The 24,833-nt window shown below is 37.0% G+C and overlaps 6 protein-coding genes and 1 pseudogene across 11 annotated transcripts; 2 read left to right on the top strand and 5 right to left on the bottom strand.

The window, feature by feature from the left end:
- The first annotated feature begins 684 nt into the window (after positions 1-684).
- Positions 685-6,146, top strand: LOC109170281 (embryogenesis-associated protein EMB8-like). Its single transcript, XM_019319318.1, has 13 exons — positions 685-1,083; positions 1,539-1,628; positions 2,358-2,419; positions 2,911-3,011; positions 3,086-3,175; positions 3,728-3,850; positions 3,956-4,033; positions 4,200-4,285; positions 4,515-4,563; positions 4,872-4,928; positions 5,021-5,151; positions 5,263-5,346; positions 5,463-6,146. Exons 1-13 carry the CDS (start codon positions 821-823, stop codon positions 5,881-5,883), a joined length of 1,635 nt encoding a protein of 544 aa, XP_019174863.1. The 5' UTR covers positions 685-820; the 3' UTR covers positions 5,884-6,146.
- LOC109170282 (importin subunit alpha-2-like) lies at positions 6,064-10,918 on the bottom strand. 4 transcript variants are annotated; one of them, XM_019319320.1, is made up of 12 exons: positions 10,841-10,918; positions 10,501-10,741; positions 9,145-9,241; positions 8,962-9,050; positions 8,741-8,872; positions 8,470-8,655; positions 8,210-8,373; positions 8,037-8,115; positions 7,586-7,714; positions 7,077-7,204; positions 6,604-6,987; positions 6,064-6,504 (listed from the first exon to the last, which is right to left on the bottom strand). In XM_019319320.1, the coding sequence occupies exons 2-11, from the start codon at positions 10,702-10,704 to the stop codon at positions 6,606-6,608; spliced, it is 1,590 nt and encodes a 529-aa protein (XP_019174865.1). In that variant the 5' UTR covers positions 10,705-10,741; positions 10,841-10,918; the 3' UTR covers positions 6,064-6,504; positions 6,604-6,605. The 4 variants fall into 4 exon arrangements, with proteins under 4 accessions (XP_019174865.1, XP_019174864.1, XP_019174866.1 ...); XM_019319319.1 differs by having other exon boundaries at positions 10,818-10,917; XM_019319321.1 differs by lacking the exon at positions 10,841-10,918 and having other exon boundaries at positions 6,065-6,500; positions 10,501-10,821.
- Positions 10,919-12,734: 1,816 nt separating this feature from the next.
- On the bottom strand, positions 12,735-13,998 carry LOC109170613. Its single transcript, XM_019319808.1, has 3 exons — positions 13,701-13,998; positions 13,381-13,631; positions 12,735-13,303 (listed from the first exon to the last, which is right to left on the bottom strand). The coding sequence occupies exons 1-3, from the start codon at positions 13,980-13,982 to the stop codon at positions 12,913-12,915; spliced, it is 924 nt and encodes a 307-aa protein (XP_019175353.1). The 5' UTR covers positions 13,983-13,998; the 3' UTR covers positions 12,735-12,912.
- Positions 13,999-14,139: 141 nt separating this feature from the next.
- Positions 14,140-19,237, bottom strand: LOC109170612 (AMSH-like ubiquitin thioesterase 3). Of its 3 annotated transcripts, none has more exons than XM_019319805.1 (14): positions 18,999-19,237; positions 18,623-18,687; positions 18,445-18,520; positions 18,048-18,248; positions 17,507-17,649; positions 17,119-17,224; positions 16,984-17,030; positions 16,437-16,761; positions 16,224-16,313; positions 16,066-16,128; positions 15,436-15,510; positions 14,935-14,997; positions 14,744-14,796; positions 14,140-14,523 (listed from the first exon to the last, which is right to left on the bottom strand). In XM_019319805.1, exons 1-14 carry the CDS (start codon positions 19,104-19,106, stop codon positions 14,349-14,351), a joined length of 1,590 nt encoding a protein of 529 aa, XP_019175350.1. In that variant the 5' UTR covers positions 19,107-19,237; the 3' UTR covers positions 14,140-14,348. The 3 variants fall into 3 exon arrangements, with proteins under 3 accessions (XP_019175350.1, XP_019175351.1, XP_019175352.1); XM_019319806.1 differs by having other exon boundaries at positions 17,507-17,598; XM_019319807.1 differs by having other exon boundaries at positions 19,003-19,111.
- A 565-nt stretch (positions 19,238-19,802) lies between these two features.
- LOC109170077 (protein trichome birefringence-like 4) lies at positions 19,803-21,610 on the bottom strand. Its single transcript, XM_019319022.1, has 5 exons — positions 21,093-21,610; positions 20,807-20,999; positions 20,532-20,725; positions 20,299-20,454; positions 19,803-20,237 (listed from the first exon to the last, which is right to left on the bottom strand). Exons 1-5 carry the CDS (start codon positions 21,554-21,556, stop codon positions 19,913-19,915), a joined length of 1,332 nt encoding a protein of 443 aa, XP_019174567.1. The 5' UTR covers positions 21,557-21,610; the 3' UTR covers positions 19,803-19,912.
- A 489-nt stretch (positions 21,611-22,099) lies between these two features.
- LOC109170082 lies at positions 22,100-23,304 on the bottom strand. The gene is made up of 3 exons (XM_019319028.1): positions 22,824-23,304; positions 22,451-22,676; positions 22,100-22,323 (listed from the first exon to the last, which is right to left on the bottom strand). Exons 1-3 carry the CDS (start codon positions 23,085-23,087, stop codon positions 22,208-22,210), a joined length of 606 nt encoding a protein of 201 aa, XP_019174573.1. The 5' UTR covers positions 23,088-23,304; the 3' UTR covers positions 22,100-22,207.
- A 182-nt stretch (positions 23,305-23,486) lies between these two features.
- Positions 23,487-24,184, top strand: LOC109169766 (annotated as a pseudogene).
- Positions 24,185-24,833: the final 649 nt, after the last annotated feature.

The following is a 24,833-nucleotide window of genomic DNA, read 5'->3' as shown; positions in this document are numbered from 1 at the left end:
TTGTAAGACTGATCATTGTAAAGCCTTGCTCTAGTGGTAGTATGGGGGTGCGTATAGACAAAGGGTGGGAACTTGAGGACTGAGAGGTTGATTTGTGATTTATTTTATCCAACGACTCTTGAACAGAAATTCTGGAGACCTAAGATCAGTGTTGTAAAAATTGGCGGCTGTCACCTAGGGGCTAACTAGGCGCTAGGCGCCCCTAGGCTGAGGTGATTTTAGCCCTAGGCGACTTTTAGTCGACTCACAAGCAAACCGGTCGACTAAGCGTCGAGTTGGGCACCTAACACGACCGAGTGATTTTTTGGGTGCTCAATTATTCCTCTCCTATATTCCTCCAGTCATGTACTAAACTAACCATCTAACATATGCAATTGCTAGTTTGATAATTATAACAATCTAACAACTCTTAACCTTGAATGAGAAAAGTGAAGACCATATACTCGGATCACTTGACCTTTTACGTATCGTTTAAGCGCTAGACGCCTGATTGACGCGGTAGCGCCTTCTTGCACGTAAGTTGTGAAATCTAATGTATTTTAAAAATTGGGACAAAAATTATCCGACAACTAACAGAATGGGGCAAAATCGTAAATGGCACCACACATCGAGTGCGTGTCACAACAATAATTTACATTTCTCGGTCTTGCATTGCATGACGCCACGACACAATCATAAATGTCTCCACTACCGGTAGCGGTAGACGATCCGTCTGTCTTCTTCACACCAGCTCTCTCTCTCTCTCTCTGCTATTTCTCTACAACTCCAATAAAATGCAACTACTTAAAATTCTTGATTAAATATAGTATTTCCTGTAATCATGGATTGCATTGAATCATCCTTAGCTGAGACGCCGGCGGTAGCCTACAGTCTCCTTTTCAAGGCCGCCGTGGCCATACCAACGCAACACTATTTGTTGGGACTGGCATTTCTTTGTGCGGTTTTCTTGTACAATTTTTTGGAGTTCCATTTTATTGAGGATCTCCTTTCCGGGTTTCGGGGAAGTCGTGTTTCCCTCACCTACAACCCCTGCTCAGAATTCTATCACGGTGTTGTTTCTAAGTGTCAGATTATTCATGGCAGGTACGTGAAATTATATTCTTAGATCTTTTCTGTTAATTAACGTTTTATCTTCATCTTTATTATCTATAATCACATGCTTTTAACCCACTGATCTGATCTGATGCACAAAATGCAAAGGTTGAAATTGAAGAACATAAACAATGGTCCATTCATTAGGTAGCGACAATAGTTTGATATTTTGGAACTGGAATAATGGATTGTGGTTACTGCTTTCTGGCAGTAGGTAGTAGAATCCCACCTGCCCCATCCCCTTATCAGATATTCAGATGTAACCAAAAATGGTATTAATTACAATAGTACCAATTATGTTTCTTTCAGTTCAACTAGAATCTATGCCATTTGACTTACTAGTAGAGTTCTATATGTGAATGGTTTTCCTTACTGCTAATGATTCTGTTGTTATTATTATTATTTGGATTAATTGTATTGTTTTACTGGATATTTGCACTAAGTAGGTATCTGGCAACACCTTGGCTTTCTAGCCCACACTTCCAAACGTCTTTTATAAATTTCTTTGGGCGGGCTCCAACCTTCAGATACAGAAGGTGAGTTTTTCATCTAAAACAGGTTGTCATGTTAGCTAGGGTAAATTGCATTATGCCATATTTAGGATGTGTATATTTTGTTTTATTTCTTTCTTCTGATGACTTTTTTCTTTTGGTATTCAAAAAAATCAAATTTGTCATTATGGCATAATTGGCATGACCAATCAAGGGAAAGCCAATTGATATGGACTGGATTTGTTCGATACTGACTTACTGACATATGGATGCAACAGTCAGAAAGTGCAACAACATGGTAGTAAAAGAAGATGTGAGATGAATGGAAGAAATAAATTTGGATTGCAACTACTTTAGAATGGCACTTAATAAACTTAAACAATAAATAGGCACTTCATAAATGGAATAGGAACTTAATAAACTAAAACAATAAATAGGCCATTTGTATTTGATCCTAACTTGGTTGTAAGGGCTTGACTTAATTGTCTGGAACGCTGAGTGAAAATGACAGGTGTTATAGTCTTGTGGCTAGTATGAGTAGTTCCTATTTTGATGTGGTCACTAACTATAAAGGTTTATCTTGATTCTTGAACAGTTATTGCGTGTGAATTTCTGTTTGCACTAGTTATAGCATGCGTTTTCCCTTCTACCTATGCTGTTTTTTTTATTGCACTACTGCTATATTTATTAGTAATTTGAAGTTATATAAGATTTTGGTTAGGATTATAAATTAGGGGATTTGAATCTGACCAGTGTCATTATGAATTCTCTCAGACAAATGTATAATGCCTCCGATGGTGGGACTTTTGCTTTGGATTGGCTCTTGAATTCTGATGGTAATTTCCTTCCTTTCACACATGTTCATGAGACTGATTGGTTCACTTGCTTCTGGTCATGCATAAATAAATCTATGCCAGTGAAAGTAGTAGTCTGTTTGAAGTTTACTAATATGTTAAGATATGATAATATAATATAATATTATAATATAAATGAGTATGTAAATGCTAGTTTTTTTTTTTTTAAAAAAAGGAACTTGACATTTGGGTCCAGAGTTTGATTCTAAATTACTTGTTTCATTGACTTGGTTGGAGATATCTCATATCTGCCTTGAAATATATAGCAGTTAACTACAAGGTTAACTTTTGTTTTGAAGAAACTCATATTCTGCTTGGTAATGGGAAATGGAACTATCCCAGCTTGTTTCTTAGGAACATCAAAAGCTGCATGACTATTAGTTGTTAATCCTCCATTGAGAGTAATGTGAGACACGTGACTGGTTATACTATTTATACTTGTGCTATTCTTAGAAATATGCCTCCCTTTACAGTTTTGGGGAATGCTACTGACAAGAACATTGGCATATCGAAGGATGATACAACTCCTATTGTGGTAGTGATACCTGGATTAACAAGTGATTCTGCTTCACCTGTAAGTTTTAAATTAACTTTCTTTTTTGTATCTTTCCAATGACTTTCTAATTGTTTCATTATTCTGCAATGCAGTACCTTAAGCATCTTGCTTTCAACACAGCAAAATGTGGATGGAATGTTGTCGTCAGCAATCACCGAGGATTAGGCGGTGTATCAGTCACTGTTAGTTTTTAATTTAGCTTCACTTCTCCTGGAATCTGGAGCGTTGTGTTATTACATAATACATTGCTATGATCCAATAATAAACTGATTCGAGTTTTTTTTTTTTTTTTTTTTTTTTTTTTTTTTTTTTGCTTTTTAAAAGTCTATAGAGTATAATTTGAACAAAATAAGTCAGTTATAAATTTAATACTTGAGAATAAATTTGGAGTTCCCAAGAAAAGAAACAATTAAATGAACTGCATTCAAACTCTAACCTGTACTATGTATTTATGAGTTGAGGGATTAATTCTCTCTGGGCATATGGTAGTAAAGTTTCATGTTCCAAGAAGCTTGGCTAATTTTGTAAAGTACATGTTTTTGTAATTTGTATATGCAAAAATGTACAGATGAACCAAATTTTCATTTTGTTTTCAATTCACTTAAAGAGTTAACAAATGAACACTAAATAGATTTGATTTTTATCTGTCTTATTATGCTTATTTTCAAACAAATTATGTATTTATGTTAATAATAAATTGGATTAATATGCATCTTTTTAATGCATGGATGCAGTCTGATGCTTTTTATAATGCGGGATGGACAGAAGACATACGAAATGTCTTCAAGTATCTGCATAAGGAGTATCCAAAAGCTCCAATATTTGCTGTCGGTACCAGTATTGGTGCTAATATTCTGGTATATACTGTTGTTTTAACTTTCTTTGATTATAGACTTGGTATAAGTTAAAAGAGTTAGAGGTCCATCTGGGGTAATCATTCAATTGCTTTTCAACCCAATTAGGTAAAATATCTTGGTGAAGATGGAGATACTGTTCCTGTTGCAGGGGCTGTTGCTGTGTGCTCTCCCTGGGATCTCTTGGTATGTCTCTAAATTAAGCAACATATATGCTAGTCGTTGGACTAAAAATTGTTTTGAATTCAGGGAATAAAACTTGTGCCACTGACATCTTTTGGATAATAAATTCAAAAACATCTGTTTCTGTCAGCTGAAACACTTGGAATTCATGTTTTGAAACGCTATGCAGATTGGTTCCAGGTTCATATGTCGCAAGCTAGTGCAGAGGTTATATGATAGGGCTCTTACTATTGGTCTTCAAGGTTATGCACAAATGTAAGTTTGCACTATTTTTTAAATTTATAGTTTAACATTGAAAGAATTCTACCAATTCTTTTTCTTTTTCCCGCACTAAAATAAAGAATGAAGATATATTGTTTGAGTGTTTGACCTTGTATTATTTTCTTTGAGTGATAAAAATCAATGTCATTATAGTTGATTCAAGAAAAACTCTCCGTATGATTTGATACGAGTTCATCATCATATATTGTTGAATTTGTTTCAGGCATGAACAACAGTATTCCCGACTTGCTAATTGGGAAGGGATCATAAAGGTGATATTTCCACTGCTGTTCCTTTGACTTTCATGCTAACGTATAAATGCAACAGAAGTGTGTAACTGTTCAGATTATTTCATTTTTTGAAACCAGTCTTTTCTTATTGTGGGGTTTGGTAAAATAACCTTTTTCAGTCTGGGTCTCTGTCTTTGACGTAAATATATTCTGCTTCCACATGGATTTTGATCATTTAAAGGAAAAACACCATCACTAATCATACTTGTCCATAAACTAAAGTGTTAACAATGCTTTAGTTTTCTTTCTGACTGACATTGTCTACCTGGTGATTCTCTTGTTCCTCAAAGTCACGCACACTTCGCGATTTTGACGCTCATGCCACTTGCCTTGTTGGAAAATTTGAGGTAATAATTCTCGCTGTCTTCCATTCCATTCCAGGTGTATCCATTCCATAGAATCTCTTGGCTACTAACTAATGTGACCTTGTTTCCTCAAGACTGTTGATTCATATTATAGACATTGTAGCAGTTCATCTTTCGTGGGACTTGTGTCCGTGCCTCTACTCTGTATAAGTACATTGGATGATCCAGTCTGTACAGTGGAAGCTATTCCTTGGGACGAGTGCAGGTAGAGTTTAACTTTTAGACTGCACCATCTAGCGTCTGTATTGCATGTATGTTTATTTTATTTTTTTGAAATGTTAGTGTGATAATATGTTTTCTCACCCACCATTCACAGAGCAAATAAAAATATAGTTTTAGCAGTGACAAAGCATGGAGGACATCTAGCCTTCTTTGAAGGAATTACTGCATCTGGCCTGTGGTAAGTGAGTCACTGTATATCTCACATTGTTGCTGGTTTTAGTAATGAATTATTGGAAGGTGTATAGTATATAATGGGTATGAGGCAAGTGAAAGTAAGTTGGTTACTTTTTGCAGGTGGGTGAGAGCTGTGAATGAATTCATTGGTGTTCTACACTCTAGTCCCTTGATGCACAAATCAAAGCAGGTGGAAAGTAGTGAGGATCTGCATCCTCAGTCTTCAATTGATCAAGGACCATATATTAGCGTGGCAGATGGAATGGTGGCTGCAATGAACAACGAGCAGCAGCCAATATTCGAGAATCTTACTGAGGAGGAAACACAGGAGACGAATATAACAGCGCCAGATGCCGAGACAAGTGATAAAGATTCAAGCTTCCTGAAAAGATGCTTGCACCATCTTGGTGAGCTGAGTAAGAGTAGGAAATCAATATGGCTGGCTGTGTACGTTGCACTAGTGTCAGCTTCAGCTCTTAGCTTCTTATTCAAGAAAAGGACCAAGAAAATCTTGCCTGCCAATCCCACCCCCAAGAAATGACACAACCAACATTTAGTAATATATATATATGTATGCCCCAGTATTTACTTGACCATAAAACTTTGGTATTGTTTCTACACGTGTCTTTTTACTTTTTAGCAGATGGTTTAGATAATCATCAGCACTTGTCAATCAATAGTGAACAATGGAATGGAATGGAATGAAATACTCAATTTATGGTAAACCGAAATGATATCTTTACTTAGTAAAAAAAAGTTGTATGACAAATGATGAATAAAATAAATACTCTACATATTCACTCCTGGATGGATGTATATTCATGACAGTATGACACTAGAAATGGAAAGGACTCTTCTTCATTTTGTGAACCTTAATTTATGGCTTTCTACTCTCACTCTCACTCTCACCAAACAATGGAAAGCATGGTTGGTTGGGGAAGAACTCCCAAAGATGCCATCACTACGGCATCGTTCAATTGTTTTATTTAGCCGCCTCTCGGACCCGACTTGACTTTAGCACCTCCACAACCACCATGACAGATGAAACTGGACCAGACCCGGACTGACTGCAACACTGGGAGGTGACCTGACTCGACATGACCTTGACACGACGCCTTCCTCAAGCTGGACACCGACTCTGCATCTTGATTTTACGTGCTGGCTGCATGAAAGACATATCAAATGAGTCAAATCTTCTTGTTTATTTAAGTAGAATGATTTCTTTAAGGGGAAAGAAACAGTTGTTGTTGAATAAACTTACACTCAGCCAAAATTGAATCCACCAGGTGGTACATGGGGGTTATCATTTCCTCCAAAATTAAATCCAGTTTGAGTTCCATCATTCCCCGCCGCTGCATTTTCTTCTTCATCATCATCATCTCCTAACCAATATACCTCTAGTATTTTAACAGCCTTTTCATAGATTTCAATGTTGTTGTGACTCTGCAGGTTCTCCAGTTTTTCTAATCCCTCAGCATCATCAACCAACTGTGCATAATAATTAACGCCTTCAGTCTCTGCCTTTTCTGCTTCCCCAACCTTCAATATGTTCTCCAACCCTTCCATACACACAGTGATAATCCTTGGATCAGGGCATACAAGAAGGTCGCACAAAGGTTTAATGCACCCCTGAGTAACCAAAAACCTGGCATTCATGATGAAATAAAACATGAGAACACAATAGGAACACTAAATTGCAACTGAATTCTAAAGTAGAGACACAAAATGTCATACTTAATTTGTTCATTTGTCCCGCCTGATGTAGCATTTGATAGAGCCCATGCAGCCTCTTTCTTGATATCAAATTCAGCAGTTTGAAGCAGATTCACAAGAGGACCAATTAATCCAGCTTCAATCACAGCCTGTTCAACAATTACCAAGATATCACCAACAACAGATAATCCAGCACTACATTACCCCCATTAAAGACATGAAAAGAAGTAGATTGAAAGCCACATTAAACAAGACATTGATAGGTTCAACCAATACTTTTATTCTTTAAAAAGAAAAACTTTAACATACCACAAGAAAAACAATATAATTAATGTAATTTTGGGATAGGGGGAGAAAGAGAGAAGGAGCATTTTCTTATATGGTTTCTTTTCCCCCAGATTCATGTCCTGTTTTAATTGGTGACTGAAGTGGCCCAGAGAAATTCAGAAAGGAAAAAAAAAAAAAAAAAAGATAAAGTAGCATGCAATATCATTACTTATTTACTGCTAGGCATCAATGTTTGGACACACCTGTATCTGGGTCTTATTTCCAGCAGTAATGTTAGAAATTGTCCAGCAAGCTTCTTTCTTGATGCTCTTTTTGTGATTATGAATCAGTAAACTCAGCAGGCAAGGAAGTGCACCAAACTCAATTATGCACTGGATTGTGAAAACAAAAATATTAGATATAAGCAAAAAATAAGAACTTTTTTAGGAAAGAGAGCAAAAGTTTTGGGTGTCCCAAAAACAAAAGGTAGAATCAAATTGAGAAAGGAGTACACTAAAATGGCAGAATCATTAGAGAACAGACCATAAGCTCACACTTAAAATGGCACGCCAAGGCATATCACACACAAAAATTTGGAATTTCACTTCACACTTCAATAATACAATCTAATCTCCCCTTTCACCCAGGATGCCAAGTAAACCCAAACAAAATAAATTCCAGATAAATAACTAAATCTGGTAAGAAATCCTGTACCTGAGTCTGCTGATCATCTCCTGTAACAATATTCCCAACAGTACGAAGTGCAGGAATGAGTACTGAAGGAGAGGGATGACTGAAAACCCACAATCACGAGGTACCACATTTTCAGTTAAAGGAGATATAAGCAAAATAATTTCAAATAAAGGAACACTAAGCAAGCAACTTACAGAAGAAGTTCAACAAGTCTTTTACAGACACCTGCCTCGACCACAGCTTGAATTTTGTCATTTGTGCCATCAGAAAGGTAAGAGAGAGCCCAACATGCATCTGTCAGAACCTCTTCATCATTTGCATGAACAAGGCACTGTAAAGCTGAAAGTGCCGGTCTCACCTGACAAATAAATTTCCGTCAACCATATGTAGTCCACAACACAATAATTAAAGGACTGATTCCATTGAAAATATATATAGTTTAAAAACCACCAACCTGTTCAAACGGAGGCTGTGGCTTGCCTCTGCAGAAATTTGATAAAGTCCATGTGGCATTTCTTAGCATTGACAGCTTGGCCTGCTCATTCAATTGTGCCAGTAAAGGAATCAGAGCCCCATTGCCAAGAACAAGATCACGGCACCCAGGAGAGTCACCAGCAACATTTCCCAATGCCCAGACAGCCTGTAGTCTCCAAGAAAACAAACCACATGAGTAATTGATCAATATACAAGCAAAAATCCCATGGCAAGAACAGTAAATAAAGTACCTGCTCACGAACATCATCACTAGGGGAAGCCAGAAGCTTGACAAAAATTGGGACTGCACCACTATTAATAACCACTCTAGTATTCTCTGAGGTTCCAGATGCAATGTTTGTAAGTGCCCAAGCAGCCTCAAACTACATAAAAGGGAAGTGTTAAGATAAAAATAAGCACAAAACTAAAACATAGGTATGTGAAAGATACAATATTTTACATCAAACCTTACCTGGAGCTGTGGTATCTCACTATTCAAAAACTCAACAAATCGTGGAACCACACCAGATTGTATAACTTCATCAATAGGAGGACTTCTTTCTGTGAATTCAATTGCAAAATACTTTGTCAATAAGAGTAAACATTTGTTAACCTTGAGTATCGCAAATAAAGCAAGAAAATAAGCAATGCACACCAATTGAGAGCAATTTCCGGATATTTGTGGTAGCCTCCAGCTGCAAATCTGTATTATTGGACCAAACAGCTTCTACCATTCTAGGGAGACTTTCTAGCTGCAATTCAACCATTATAAAGTCAAATACTAGTAGTAATTTGTAAAACGCGGCGCACAGGGATGTTAGAACAAGCAGTTGTAACACAGGGACCTGAGATTACACAATAGAACGAGCTTTCCTACCAAACTATTGTATCCTAAACATGTACTACTTTCTAGGGGAATTTAGAATACTCTCAAAAACTCTCAGACCTCACAGAATTGATGTTAAATGTGTGAGTTTCTGTGATGGAGAGCAGCATCTATTTATAATACCTACTCCTTACTTATTTGTGAATAAGCTGATAATCCCAATCTAACTAGGATTAGGGATTCTGCCTTCTAAAGTCCTTTTAGAACTGGTATTCCTTTTTGCACACAACTTTGACAAAACCTTTTGAGACAACACTAGTCAAATTACCAAATTTTCACAACTAAACCCATTGAATGGTTTCTAACACAAACTACTTGATTCTGTGATGGATCTATTCAAAAATATTCAAATTTTCAACTTTGTGATTAATCTAAGCAACAAATTCCAAAATATTTAAAGAAATATAATTTCTATCTTCAATCCAATCATTATAATTATAATTTATAAAAGCTAAGACTATTAAACAGCTTTGATTGAAGTAATACTTCTTGATCACAAATTTTACCACTTAGACTCTGATTGTTTTATGACTAATGGGTAGTCAACGGCCATTCTTAATTAACAAAATAAAGGCCAGAAGTTTCTTTATGACGAGCGAATTAAAGAGACTGAGAATTGTGTCCCCCTCTCCATCAAGAAGGGGTATTTATACAAGAATTTATTACAAGAAAAAAAGGAAAGATCAAGATCCCTAGAATCATGCTTCACAAGCAGTGAAAATAATCTTCCTAAAAGGAAATTAAGCAATTTAGGCAATGATTCCCTAATGTCAAAATCCAGAAACCTTGGTGGTCCGAACGGTCTAGAGACCGTGAACCAACCGGCCTACCGCAAGTACCACCCCCAACACTCCAACATACACAACAAAGTCTGCCTCCAACCCGTAACCTATATTTTCACTAAGTTCGGGTAAGAAGATTGTAGAATATATAAAAACATAGAATAAAATTGATTCTTTAATTCAAGATTAAAACTTGAAACTTGTTTCCCCTTTAATGAATCCGCCAAAAAGAAAAAAACCCCAAAAATGTCAATCGAAGAGAGTGAAGAATACTCATTGATTGTTATATGGAGTACATAATTAAAGAAACAAGAAATTATATATAAGTATTTGAAGAATTAACCTTTTTGTCTGAGGTGGCCGTGGGGGTAGGGAACTGCTGTGGCTGTAGGCCATCGCGACGCTTCTTCAGCAAACTCTCCTCGCGCTTGCTCTTGCGGATCTCCACCATGTTGTCCTCCCTACGGCGACGCCCCTCGTCAGCGTCCACCGCCACCTTGTACCTGCTCCGGCGGACCTCCGCCCTTGCGTTCGGCCTCAGCGACATCGTTTTATGTGATACTGTACGAACGATCAAATAACCACTGCAACGGAGAAGATATGAATATGATGCACCAATCAAACCCTATTCAATTCTCAAGTATATAGAAACAAACACACGTAGCGAGAGCGCGGGTGAGGACCTCACGGGGAGAGACGGAGAGCCGGGATTCGAATAGAATACTTCTTCTTGAATAGGGGAACAAATGTTGCAAAGCGTGCAGTCACCAGTCGAGAGGAGATACATACAACTTAATATATACGATGGCTTCGGTCTTGGGCTTTGGTTCTTTTTTGGGCTACAAACCAAAAGCAATAGCCCGATACTGCTTCCCGAGTTAAGACACGGCCAATTATGCTATCACACGGATGCAAAAACGACGTCATTTTGATTAAAAATGCGCGTTCATTTAAAAAAAAAAATCAATTTCGATTCCCGATAATAGTATTATATTGTGCATAATTTGAACTATATATCCAGAATCAATGAACTAAAAATCCAGAAGCAATGAACTAAATATCCATAATGAATGAACTAAATATTTAGCATGAATGAAGAAAAAAAAACCAGTTCCGATTTTCGTCTAAATATCCAGAATTAATGAACTAAAAATTCAGAAGCAATGAACTAAAAATCCATAATCAATGAACTAAAAAACCAGAATCAATGAACTAAAAATCCAGAATGAAAAAAAAATCCAGAATGAATGAACAACATAATGTTGTTGAGGGGAATCGAAATTGATTTTTTTTTTTTAAGTGGGACACGCGTTTTTAGTCAAAACGACGTTGTTTTTGCATCCGTGTGCACCATGCATGGTGCACACGGATGCACAGCATAACGATTGGTTAAGACACATGTAAAAACGACATCGTTTTGACGTCGACTTAAAAATAATAATCAGAATTGCATAACTACACATCCATAATTTCATAACTATACATCCAGAATTGCATAACTACACATCCATAACTTCATTACTATACATCCATAACTTCATAACTATAAATCCAGAATTGCATAACTTCATAATTATACATTCAGAATTGCATAACTACACATCCATAATTTCATAACTATAAATCCAGAATTTCATAACTATACATTCAGAAATTATGCACAACATAATGTTGTTGACGGGACTGATTTTTTTTTTTAAATTGGACCCGCATTTTTAGTCAAAACGACGTCGTTTTTGAATCCGTGTGCACCATGCATGATGCACACGGATGCACAGCATAATTTGCCACACATGTTCGTCACCCAATTATGATTATGGTTTACTTACCATGGCAGATCCTATTTAGATTATTGTGTGGACCGTGGTCCAAAACATCGTCGTAAATATTATGAGAAAAAATAATGTATATTATGTGTTAGAATAATGTACATTATGTTTTAAAATAATCTACATTACGTGTTAGAATAATGTACAATATGTGTTAAAATAATATAAATTACGTGTTAGAATAATGAAACATATGGGTAATATAATGTACATTATGAGTTACAAAAATGTTTGTTGAAGTTGGACGCGTAAACAAATAAAATTAAGCAAAACGACGTCGTTTTTGGACTGTGGTCCATGCAATAACTATTGGATTATTGTTATATTGTGGTGGACCATGTCCAAACGACAAATGTAGGAGGGAGAATGAGGTGATTCTTGGAATAAATTACAGTCACGACTTAAAGGTTTGTTGGTAATAATAGAACTGGTGACCTTTAGGTATGAAAATGAAGTTTCACTTACTTGGTCATTCTTTTCAAAAATTAACCTTTTACCTAGTTGTCTTATTAATGAAGAAAGCGATCGTTCAATAAGACGGTCGTCATTTTTTTTACACAAAGGTAGTTAGACACAACATCAAAATCATAATGATCTGCTATCATCCGTCACTAACTAGTTTTTATGTATTGATGCACTAAAAATACATATTGACATGTTTAATTGTAATTTTTGAAAGTTCAAAAGTTTTTAAAATTTATGATGTATTTGATCCTTTTATCATAAATAAATAATTACTTGTAGTGATTCTCCCTATAGATACAAATTTGGGACATTAGTTTAATTTGTTTTATACAACAATCAACAATGTCTTAAACTTTAAATCAAACCAAAAGTAGTGTACAAACTTTTCATTTACACTTACACATGATAATGCTATCCCTAAGAGCCTTGGCAATGGCATAACCTCTTCTGCATGCTTTCCTTCAAACAAGATGCAAGTACTTTTCAAGCTCCGACATGTACTGTCCCAATGAAATCTGCTCATTTCTATCCTGTCTAGCAACGGGGTTCTCGTCGGCGACCGGCCGGATTATCCTTCGCGGCGACCTCGGCGGCGATGCGTAGAGGACGGAGGCCTGGATGGCGTTGTGATGGATGTTTTCTTGGTCTTGCAAGAACCTCTGGCCGCGCAGAGCTGAGATGTATAGACCGGCAGCCATGAAAACTGTTAGCAGACCAAAAACTCCGGCGGCTGAGAACACTCCCTGTCCGATTACCAGACAACTTTGCTTTGGTGTTTTCCATTTGGTTAGGTGCCCTGATTCTACACTCAGTCCTATTAGCAGCATTATCTCCCCGACGGCAAATGAAATCCTATGAAACAAAAGATGAAGAAGTTGAGAGTGTTTGAATTGAATACTACCTAGGAACTAGGAAGGATTCATATATACCATGTTGCAACAAAGAAAAATCCAGCTTGCCAGGTGAGAGACTTGACAAAATCAGAATCAGGATCCCAGTAAGCTAAAGAAGCTGTTGGGGATTTGCTCACTGCTATCAATAGATATGAATGTTCTAACACCATGGCGAGTGCCAGGGAGAGGAAGGCACCGGCTGCACTCATTAGAGGGGTCTTTCCACTACCACTGTATATGCATTCATACTTCCCATCTCCCCCACCATTCTTAGCCATCCATGAAACCTGAAAAAATTGATTGTTTATTCACTCGACTCGGGTTTTGAATTGCAGAACTAAATGAGCTGTTTGTACCTCGGAACGTGTAGCCTCAGCAATGAGGGAGAGGATGAAGCAAATGAGCCCCAGAAATATGGAACAAACCATGATTACAAGGCCTGTTTTGCTGCTTAAGTCAGTTCTGGGAGGACTAGGGGCGAGATCAGCATGGGTGACCGCCATTGATGCAAAGGGAAGGTTGGGATGGATTGGAACAGAGAGACAGAGAATTCGAGAATTTGAGAGAGGAAAAGGGAAAAACAAGGGGGGTTTTAGAATAGCTTGCAACAAAGGTTGCTTAAAGGCCAGATATTCCATGTCCCTGAGCTTTACATGCAAGTTTTCACACGGGATTCTCAAAAGATAAATGCTTGCTTTTCAGAATGGTGTGGTTTGTTCTTGATCAAACCCAAAAGGGTAATAGTACTCATATTTTATTGATCAAAGAAAGAGGGAAAGATCACAACACTTTAGATATTAAATCTCAAATTAATACCCATAGCATTCAGGATTGTTGACACAATATGGAGAAAAAACAAATTCAATACCCCAACTCTACCAATCTTGCATGAGTAAAAATTTACAAAAAATGTAATAGTATAGGCTGACAGCATATTGTGCGAATAAAAGCTGTACAAGCTAGGTTCTCCTAAGCTTCAGATAATGATAAACAAAATTGCAAAGTCATCGAAGATCTACTACATCAAACTTCAAGTTTGCATTCATATACACATGAGAACAGTGTTCATAGATGGGGCTTCCATCTTCAGCTTCTTCATGCGGGTGGAAACCGCGCTGTTGACAGTTTCGAATTACGGATACACCACCGGGATCAGACAAATGAAAGATACCATGAGGACTGCAACAAACACCAGCAGTGTTATCTATGTCATATTCGATTAGAGGGCAGGTAAAGTAAAGCCTATTCCTAAGAAGGTGTACTTCTCTCCATGGTATGAAAGATAACATAGACAAAAGTTGAAAATTAAAATTGAATTTCAAAGGGAGGATGAATGAACCATAGTTAACAACATTGAAATATACATGAACAAGATGATTCTTAAGAAAACAAGGTTTACCTGGATTCATCGGTAGGAGCCATGACGATTGCAATTGCCTCTGGCAACATAATCTACAATGAGCAAACAAACATACTAATCAGGAAAAAGAGGGTATATATTATATATAGTATAATTCATGCTACTAAGTGCACATAATAGATAAAAATCAAGTCTTGGATATAGAAAGCAAACACAAAAAGCCTTAGTACCTGATAGGAGTAATGTGTGTGCAGATCAACTGATGACATAAAACATGTTTGAGATGGATGGGTCTGCAAATGCCCCAGAAAATCCATATTAATGTGACAGAAAGCTTTCCAGAAATACAGCCAGATAATATCTAAAAGACATATTTCTCAATGACATTATGCTCATTTTTGAACTTTTAACCATATATTAGTTTCAACTTACATTTTTTGCTCATACATTTTGCTTGTAACCAATAGCATTGCAATTTTTTATTTTATTTTTACCAAAAAGTTAAGCCTAATGCAAACATGATAGAGAATTCCCAAAGAGGAACTTCAAAGAACTACAAAATGTACTTGTATTATCACATATATTTATCTTAAAACTTTGCATACCAAGCAAGAAAACAGTGTTCCCACTCTACCATTAGGTTCAATATAATATGACATAGAAAATTTAAACTTTAAGAGAAAATCCAACATCCACAATAGTTGATTTAAAGAGCTACTTTTGGCACTTACATGAATCCATCCAAGAGGAAAAAGAGAAAGTTTGTCCTGAACCTCAAATATTTCTTCTTCATTCAATGTCTGGCACTGAATTCATAAAATAAGTCTTAGTGTTGTGATAATCATTTTACTGAATTTAATCAAAGCATTTCTCAAAGAGCAAAGAATGAAACTCATGAAGAATGGCAAGGCAGTTTGTCTAGTAAGTCTTATGAATCTTCTTAGCTATGAAGCACATTATTCTCTACTTTTTAGTTCTATAATGTGGCATGTAATTCTTGCTGAAGGGTGAATCTCATTCTTTTTACTCTCTCATACCTGCTACTTCTGCAAAATTTCTGAAGGTAAAGTCAATATGCTACTTCATTCCTCTCTTGTAGCTATATCTCCCTATATTCCTCCCTTTTCTTCTTTGTTAACTTATGCAGTTTCTCTCAATCTCATATAGCTATTTGCATCACTCACACCTAAGCTTCCATTATCTCCAAAACACAACCAATTGCAACACTTACCCGTGTGCTGTATCGACTTATTTCGTGTATAACGCTAATAACTAAGCTACGCATTCACTTGACAGCAGAAAGAATGCAAGGTTGCAGCACATATTTTATAATAAAAAATGATAAAATATAAATGCCTTACTGAATCTGATGTTGATTCTTGCTTTGGAATTATAAGGTTAGTGATTTGAAATACTCTGTTCTTCTGTAAATAAGCAAGTAGAGCATATTAGGTGCCTAAAATGTAAAATAATAGATTCAATGAGCAATCATCTTTCACTCTTAGACAGATCATCTTACCAGTGAACCAGCAAGAACACCACATGTTTCTAAGTTTTTTGCTGTATTAGCTCGTGCTAACCTCAAGAAATCGTCCATCATCTTCACTGGCTGCAATTAGAGAATACCGAAGGAAAGGCAACATCCATAAAAAGTATAACTAGCAACCTTGAATAATAAACCAAAAGTATAACTTCCTTAAGCACAAACAAATTCTAGGTAATTAGAACTTACAATATGCAGATGTTGATAAGCATTAGAACCAGTCATCCCATCCTGGGGTTTAACTGGCCCAGGTCTTGGATCAGCAACTCTGGAGGGAGAAATTGGCCGATACTCTTGTTGCACTTGGGCAAGGACAGGAGGGGGAGAAGGTTGATGAATAATATTTGATGAAAGATAATCATTCCTCACATCATCATAAAACGAGCTGGCATCCTCAGTAGGCTGCGACCATCTACCATCATCCAATGAGAGAACTGATTCCATGGTAGGATTATCCACTTTTGAGTCAGCATCCTTGAACGCAATGGGATCATAGTGTCCAACCTGTTTAAGGCTATAACAGTAGACACACAAAATTTAATATGCCATATCCAAGTAACTTGGAACATTATAAAAATAAAAATAAAAAAATAAAAAAATAAAAAAAAATAAAAAAAAAATAAAAAAAAACTAAGAAAAACTTTCAAAATTAGGGTTCATGCCCAGAATAAATAAATTCCAACATGTGACTACAAGGCTAAAACAAAAATACATAGCCTTTGTTTAGGGCCCTAACCTTGACATATCATCTGAATCCAAATAAGTATTGGTTGGATAGTTCACCTGCAAATGATAACCACCAGCAAGGCAGCAATGTTAATTAGCCAGGACATTTCAAATTATCTAAGATGTAATGAAAAAATAAAGTTACCTTTATCTCAGCACTAGGTCCATGCCATTGGCCATGAAGACCATTTGGGCCTAAAAGGGAGTGCCTTGACAGTGTTTCTTGCTTTGGAAGAGGTAAAGAGAGAGATCTGCACATTTCAAGTTGATAAATTAATATATCAAGTTTGCATTCTTAATATTCAGTTACAAAGCCTTAGAGATGTCAAGCATTACACAGAAATATTAGTCTGAAGTCAAAACCATAAAGTGCAGATAGATGCTAAAACAGATGACACGTGAAAAAGAATGAATGAGTAAAGATGGTAACAGTAGCCCTTTTCTTTGGGATAAGCAATGATATTAGTAGTAGTCTAATAAACTATCATGCACCACAATATGAAAAAGATAACTAGACAGACAGCACAACTCACAGCTTTTGGAACTGCAAGTCTATGGAATTCAATGATGAAACTTGAGGGTGATCATTGTTCTGCTTCCATGAAGAAGTTGTGCTGCTGACAGCCTGTGATTCATCCATTATGAAGGTAGGGAGCATGAGGAGGATGGCGATAAACCAGGTAACACAACCCACAAGAAAAGAATGTCAAGAAAATAAAGGGGCAATATGCCAGTCAAATATACTAGGAGAGATGTAATGATTAGCGTCTCAAGCAGATAAAAAGACAACAAATGAGTCTGGTAGCCCAAGGTAGGACAATGAACTGTTTAACTTGCACCTAAAAAACTCATCAGAGTAACTCTACTAAAGAAAATATAGAAGACCAAATTACTACAATAGAAGATCCTCAACCATTCTAGTATAGAGATAAGTCATCAAATGTGTAACCACACAGGAGCATTCAATAATTTTAAATCCTTAAGTAAAAACTTGATTAAAAATCAACAAAAAAAGAAACTAACACTTTCATGATTCACAGTTTACGTGATTGAGAATTTAAAAAGAAGCCTCACCCACTTATTGTCATAGCCTGAAGATGCTTTATTGTCCAATGCGGGCCGCCCTAAAGAATTCCTTGATGATACAGTTGGAGTAATTTCGGAACACTCAAGTTGATAAGGTTGAGCTGTCACTTGACGTTTTTCCAGTTCATTCACTTGACGTAGGAACGTTGGCTTTAGAGCCTCTAGCTCATCTAGCACTCTTAAAAGTGTCTGAAAATAAGATAAAGCAATTGTAAATTTTCCACATAATATTAAGTTAGAGAATGCGTGTGCCTCCTACATTTGGCAAAAAACTGTATCCAGGCATTTGAATTGAGAAAAGAGGAAATCAATAGAATGTAAGATCAGCTGGATAATCCGCAAACATCCCAACAATATTCCAAGCTTGTAAACATAAAGCACTCACCTTTCTTGAAGATGTTCTTTCTTTTGGATACAGAGCCAGGTAATCTCGATGGCAGGGTATAGTTTCAGTCAACAAACTAGTCAAAACAATAATAAAATCATTAGAAGTACATATACAATATATTGTCCTTAAAACTAAGAAACAAAATAGTTAAAAGGTGAAGTTTTTATCTCTTTACCTGGAATATCTAAGCAGCATTATATACAAATCAATAATGTTCTTCTCTCCCCGGTAGATATTTGCCTATGTACAATGAAACAGGAGATAAATTACTTGCCTTCTTCAACAACTAGCACAACAAAACTTAGCAGAAAATAGTTTCCTAATCCTGGCTTGTCACCAGCCCCCAAAATCCCTCACCCCTAACACCAGAAATGCGAAACCACAGTCCTAGATATTAAAACCAGAAGTTCTATAGGATAAATTTGGCTTTAGAAAAAATTATATAAAAATAAAAATAAAAATAAAAAAACCTCAAAGTAAAAGCTTGATCGGTTAGCTCAATTACGATAATATGCACTTCAATTACACAAATAAAATATAAATGTAGGGACCTGCCGGAGTATATTATCCGCGATCCGATAGTAATTGCGAAGTGGTATTCGATTGTCGACGTCGACCTTCCGGGTCATGACACTGACGTTGATCGACGGCCGACTCATGTTTAAGGACTCCGAATAATACCGAAGTTAATTTCCCGGTTAATATACGGCGAGTTTAAGGTAGCCTGGCCGCAAAGACTTGAGCAGAAACTAATTTGGTTTAATTTGCCTCTCTGTTATGTCGACATAGTGTCCTGTATTTTGTAAAGACTAAAGATTAGAGAAGACGGATGAGCAATTATTCTGTGCGGTAGGCACCACCCAACACCTTTTCCTACCAATAGTTTTGTGTCACGTTACGAAGCAACATCTTTATTTTCTGTTTTCCCTTAAATTCTCAATCTAAAAAATGAGTTTTTCTTTTGGTGCGCATAAAAAATGAGTTTTTAATTGTTTAATTTATGTTTTTCATACATTAAATATTACATTAAATTAATCATAAATTCTCAAGAGGCTTTGAAAAAGGTAAATTCTAATGATGTTTCTTTGTAATCTGCATCATAAATTCACTGGTTTCTACCATTGTTATTAGAGTAAGATTTAAGTAAATAGTCGAATCAATTGAGTTACTCTTACAGAATAATTGTTTTAATTTGTTGACAATAATTAAATCTCATTATATAAAATATAAAAAGAAAAACAAAAACCAAATAAGTCCCTAATTAGATGGTTAAGTGCTAAAGTAAAATACTAGCACTAAAATGTTACAAATTCAATTATTGTCAATAGTCATTGTTCTGATTCCTGGTGGCAAGTATCTCTTTTAATATCATCAACTTGTATTTACATATAATGCTACCAATGACCAAACAGCCAAACAGGAAAGCAACATTCATATAAAATGAAAGAGAAGTGGATGAATTGAGCTATGGAGAGTTAGGGTGGGAGATGAGCAAGGTTGCATAGAGCAATTCATTCCAGGCGTCCGGCACGCCGGGAAGGCACCAATGGCTGCAGTCCTGAATCATCCCGGGCAGCCTTTGTCTCCTAGATTGCTTGAAAATGGAAGGATGGCCATCTTTTCTGTAGTCTGTCATTCTGGAAATGTTGAGATACAGCACTGGGGTCTTCATTTCTGCAATCACAGATTCCAGGACCTTCATCATCCATGGATATGGAGCCAGATGGCTCTCATTCCTTATCGGCCTCGTCTCCCCGTCGCAGCTCCCTCCTGAGTTCCACTGTCCCCCTCTGCAAATCCAGACAAATCAGAATGCAAACACATGATAAAATCGATGAATAACTAACATACTTGAAATGAGAAGCAGAATATCCGCGGAAGAACACTCTTGTATGATTCTTGATGTTTGCATCAACCCATTTTGCCCAGGTCTTCAATGCCTTTGTATAAGCATCTGCAACTGCCATACTCCTGAAAACATGCTTGCCTTCTTGGAAGTAGTTGTTCCTGTTGAACTCAAAGTTACAGTTTGGTCTGCTCAAATGTTTCAGGAGAGGAGTGAAGGGATTAAAAAGAAACACTACCATTTGTTGGTGTTTTGGTGAGTCCACCAGTGACCTGTGTTGAAGATGATAATATCAGCATCACGGTATTCAGTGAGAGATGTTTGGATTTTGTCTAATCTTAGTGTTTCTCTTTGCACTCCGGCCATGTCTGAGAACTGCCTTTGTTGAACAAGGAATGGGGATTTGAGAAATTCAATAGAGCACTGGAAATCCTGCAAAAATTGCAGCCATTGAAGCAGAGAACAGAGACAGGAGCAACTAACATTTCTTAAAGAAATCATGATTGCACTGACCTTGAACATGAAAGAGTGATACCCTTGAGTCTTGAACTCATAGTGGCCTGAAACTTCAAACAATCTGCTCTTGTTCACCAGTGATTCTCTCAGGGAACAGATCAACGATTCCCACATGTTCCTGTTGAGAGAATCCCCCACAAAGACTAATCTTTTCCCCCTCAACATCTTCAGCATTTTTAGCCCATCAAACCTTCTCATTTCAGCAGAAAAATCCAAGAAATTAAAATTACCAAAAGCATTGAAGAACTTCAAAGTCTAACAAGATTCAAGAAAAAGTTTCAACCTTGGAAGTTTGCAGCCACTGGGTTTCCACCTGAGTCTGAGGTAATCTGAGTCCGGGCGACCATTCTTGAAGCAGTTGAAAGAATCATCAATAAAGGGGCAAGATCCTGGCTTGTAAAGCGGCTTGGAGTCATCATCTTCAACCCAACGCCCATCAAACAGATCACAAGAACTGACATCTTCTTCCTCCTCCTCGCCCTGAGCATCTGAACAGTTACAAGAACCCGAAAGAAACCGAGCACTGGAGGCGACAATGGAAGACAGCGATGAGATGTAGTTTGACGCAGAGTGAAGGCGAGAAGCGAGAATTTTGGTTGAGGTGAGGGATGGAGAAGCGGCGTGATCCGACGGTGGGAAATTGAAGAGGAAGAGTGCTGATGTGATGAGAATCATCAATGTGAAGCATCCTTGTGTTGCGTATGATTTTGAGTGGTGAGAGCTGCCGAGTTTTCTTGAGGACTCCATTAGAGCACCGCAGAAGTTCTTGGGAGGATATTGCAGTGGCAGTTATAGTTAGTTTTAACTTTTAAGCACCCCTTGCCCTTGGAAATTAATCCATTTTGCTTCCACGGCATTGGTAATAAAATTAAATTGCATATAAATATTTGGACTATGATAAAATTTACAAACCATTATTTCAAACAAAAAAGTTACAAGTTGCACTCTATGGGGAATACCCCAGGTCTTTTACAAGTTATTATACCATGGACCAGGGTCCACCTTGCAAGATGGATTCTAATCCTAAACGGCTTTAAATCAAAACACATAATAGTTGTATAAGGTAATTTGTACATACCGAGTTATCAAATTCTAATATGTTAATATTGTGTGACTGTTGTATCTGAAAGGAATTTGTAAATACAAAACAAGGTAATCAGTTACCTATATATTAACATTGTATGTTCGTAGTATACAAATTATGAACTTTTAAAAGGTAAATCGTGAAAGTTTAGTATATAAATTGTGAATATTTGGACCGGTATCCACAAAATAATTGGCGGTCTTTTACTAAAGTACTCAAGAATGTTTATTTTTATTTTTAAGTTTAATTCAGGAACTTGTATTACTACCTCACTCCTAACTACCTTCATCTTTATCATACAAGCAATTAAGCTTTTAAATCAAGAAACACCAAGCCACTATGATGGAAACTAGGCAATGGACCATAAAACCGGAAGCCTGAAGGGCACTGCTCTCATCACCTTGTATAAATCTCTCCACATCGAAGTTACCTGTGAAGGATCGAAAGAAATAAATGTTCAAACTATAAAACCATTTTCTCAGCTAAGGTAGAGTGTGAATAGAAGATCGGGCCAACATCAAACTATATAGATGGATATATAATAAAGAGTTACCTACCTCTTTTTGAACCGAGGCTGCATGCTTCCTTGACGGTATCCTTCACATCCTTTATAGTGGCCTTGTTATAAAACACGAAGCGTGATAAGATGGATCCGACGCAGTTTAAGACGAGATAAGTCTCCTTCAGGCACGCCCCGTTGCAGAATTGATCTGTATATTCAGGTGGCACATGGAGTTCCCCAGCTTGACTCAGTCTGTAAGCTTCCTCACACCCACTGTAAATCTGCAATTAATTAATGCAACTGATAAGTATCATATCAAATCAAATGTCTAGCTGGTTGAGAAGTTTTTCGAGTGATGAAAAAACCCGCATTCACGAGGGTGTGTACTGGATAAACCCCACAGTCTGGTTGAGAAGTTGACAGCTTACATTCTTGTCATTGAAACACAGAAGGGCTTTGTTGGTAATATGATCCGGATCATCATCATCATCACCAATCGTTCTTCCATTTTCTTCAGACGAGTATCCACTGCCGTGAAGATACTCGTTTTCGAGTACTCCAGCCGCGGCGGTGTGGGGGATATAGTCATCTGCTGCTTCCACTGTAAATGTCAAGAACGACGACGTTATGAAGATATGGCTCAAAGCTAAAGATACAACGCAGTGTTGCATGGCAGCAGAGATTAATGCCATTCTGATATGATAAAACCTAGCTAGCTCAGCTCGCAGGTGAAAATGAGGCAGAATTATAAATAGAAGCAGCTTATTATATCAAATTAAAAGAGTATGATTGTCAAATATTAGGAGAAGTTGGATGGACCGAAATTGTATCGGCAAAAGAGTGGGAGCTAAGCACTGTACTGCACTGGGTGGTTATCTAACAACGACCAGATCACCAAGGAAAGAACAGTCAAGGTGCTAGCCACCTACCATTACTTTGTGAGTACGTATGTAATGACAAATTACTCTTTTAACACGTGTCATGCACCCAAACAAACGAATAACACCACACTACTTGTCAAAATTCCAACAAAACTGATCAATAGTTAATTTGGTAATCATAATACTTTAAGAATAAGGTGCTGGTAAAGATATTACATATCCGAGCCAGCTTTAGAAATCTAGCTTGCAAAATATGGCTAAAGAGAACTGTTCGAAAGCGGTGGCGTTGGTTGTTGGCGCTTCCGGGATGGTTGGGGTAGCATTGGCCGAGGCCTTAAAAGAGCCGACAGCTCTCGGCGGGCCGTGGAAGGTGTACGGCGCTGCCAGACGCCCTCTGCCGTCTTGGTTCCCCACTTCATTCCTCGACGAGTATTACTTTTGATGCTCTCAACTTGGAGGATACACACAAAAGCCTCTCAAAAATCTCCAATGAAGTCACCCATGTTTTCTGGTTAGCCCTGCAAATTGACGAAAAGGAAGAAGAAAACATCAGGCTCAACTCAACCATGCTCGACAACGTCCTCAGATCCTTAACATCCTCGAATTCCAGCAGCCTGAGCCATGTAACCATACAAACCGGTACGAAGCAATACATGGGACCCATTTTCGATCCATCATTGGCGACCGGCAAAATGGTCCCTCACGAAGCTCCCTTTAAAGAAGACTATCCACGGCTTCCATTCCCAAATTTCTACTACGCGCTAGAAGATCTCGTGGCGAGATATGCCGAAAACAATTCTTTCTCCTTCTCTATACACAGATAGTCCATCATAATCGGTGCATCTTCAGTAAGCGTGTTTATATTGGGTTGTTTTAGGCCAAATCAAGTATGGCATCATATGGGCTGAGTCGATTATATTTTTACCTGCATTGTTTTCTTTACTTTTGAGTATTATTTATAAATATGTACCTCTTTAATTACTAATTCATTTTAAGATGGGCTGTTTAACAGCCAAATAACCCACGTTGTTTAAATTTGACAAAAATCTTATTTTTATTTCATATGGTCTAGCAATCGTTATGCTGTGCATCCGTATACGGATGTCAAAACGACGTCGTTTTATTAAAAAACGCGTGTTTCCCCTTTAAAAAAAATTCAGGTTCGATTCTCAGCAACAACATTATATTGTTCATTCATTCTGGAATTTTAGTTCATAAATTATGAAATTATAGTTCATTGATTATGGAATTATAGTTCATCGATTATGGAATTGTAGTTCATCGATTCTGAAATTTTAGTTTATAGATTATGGAATTTTAGTTCATTCATTCTGAAATTTTTAGTTCATAGATTAGATTATGAAATTATAGTTCATCGATTATGGAATTTTAGTTCATATGTTATTGCTGGGAATCGAACCTAATTTTTTTTTTTAAGAGAAGACGCGCTTTTTATTAAAATGACGTCGTTTTTGCATCCGTATGCACCATGCATGGTGCATACGGATGCACAGCATAATTTGCCATGGTCTAGCCTTAATAAAAGAAAAAATTTAG

This window comes from Ipomoea nil, unplaced genomic scaffold (assembly GCF_001879475.1).
Source record: "Ipomoea nil cultivar Tokyo-kokei standard unplaced genomic scaffold, Asagao_1.1 scaffold3321, whole genome shotgun sequence".
In the NCBI taxonomy this organism is placed as follows: Eukaryota; Viridiplantae; Streptophyta; class Magnoliopsida; order Solanales; family Convolvulaceae; genus Ipomoea; species Ipomoea nil.
Note: the sequence above shows the minus strand (reverse complement) of the source record. Positions and strands in the feature narration are given on the sequence as shown.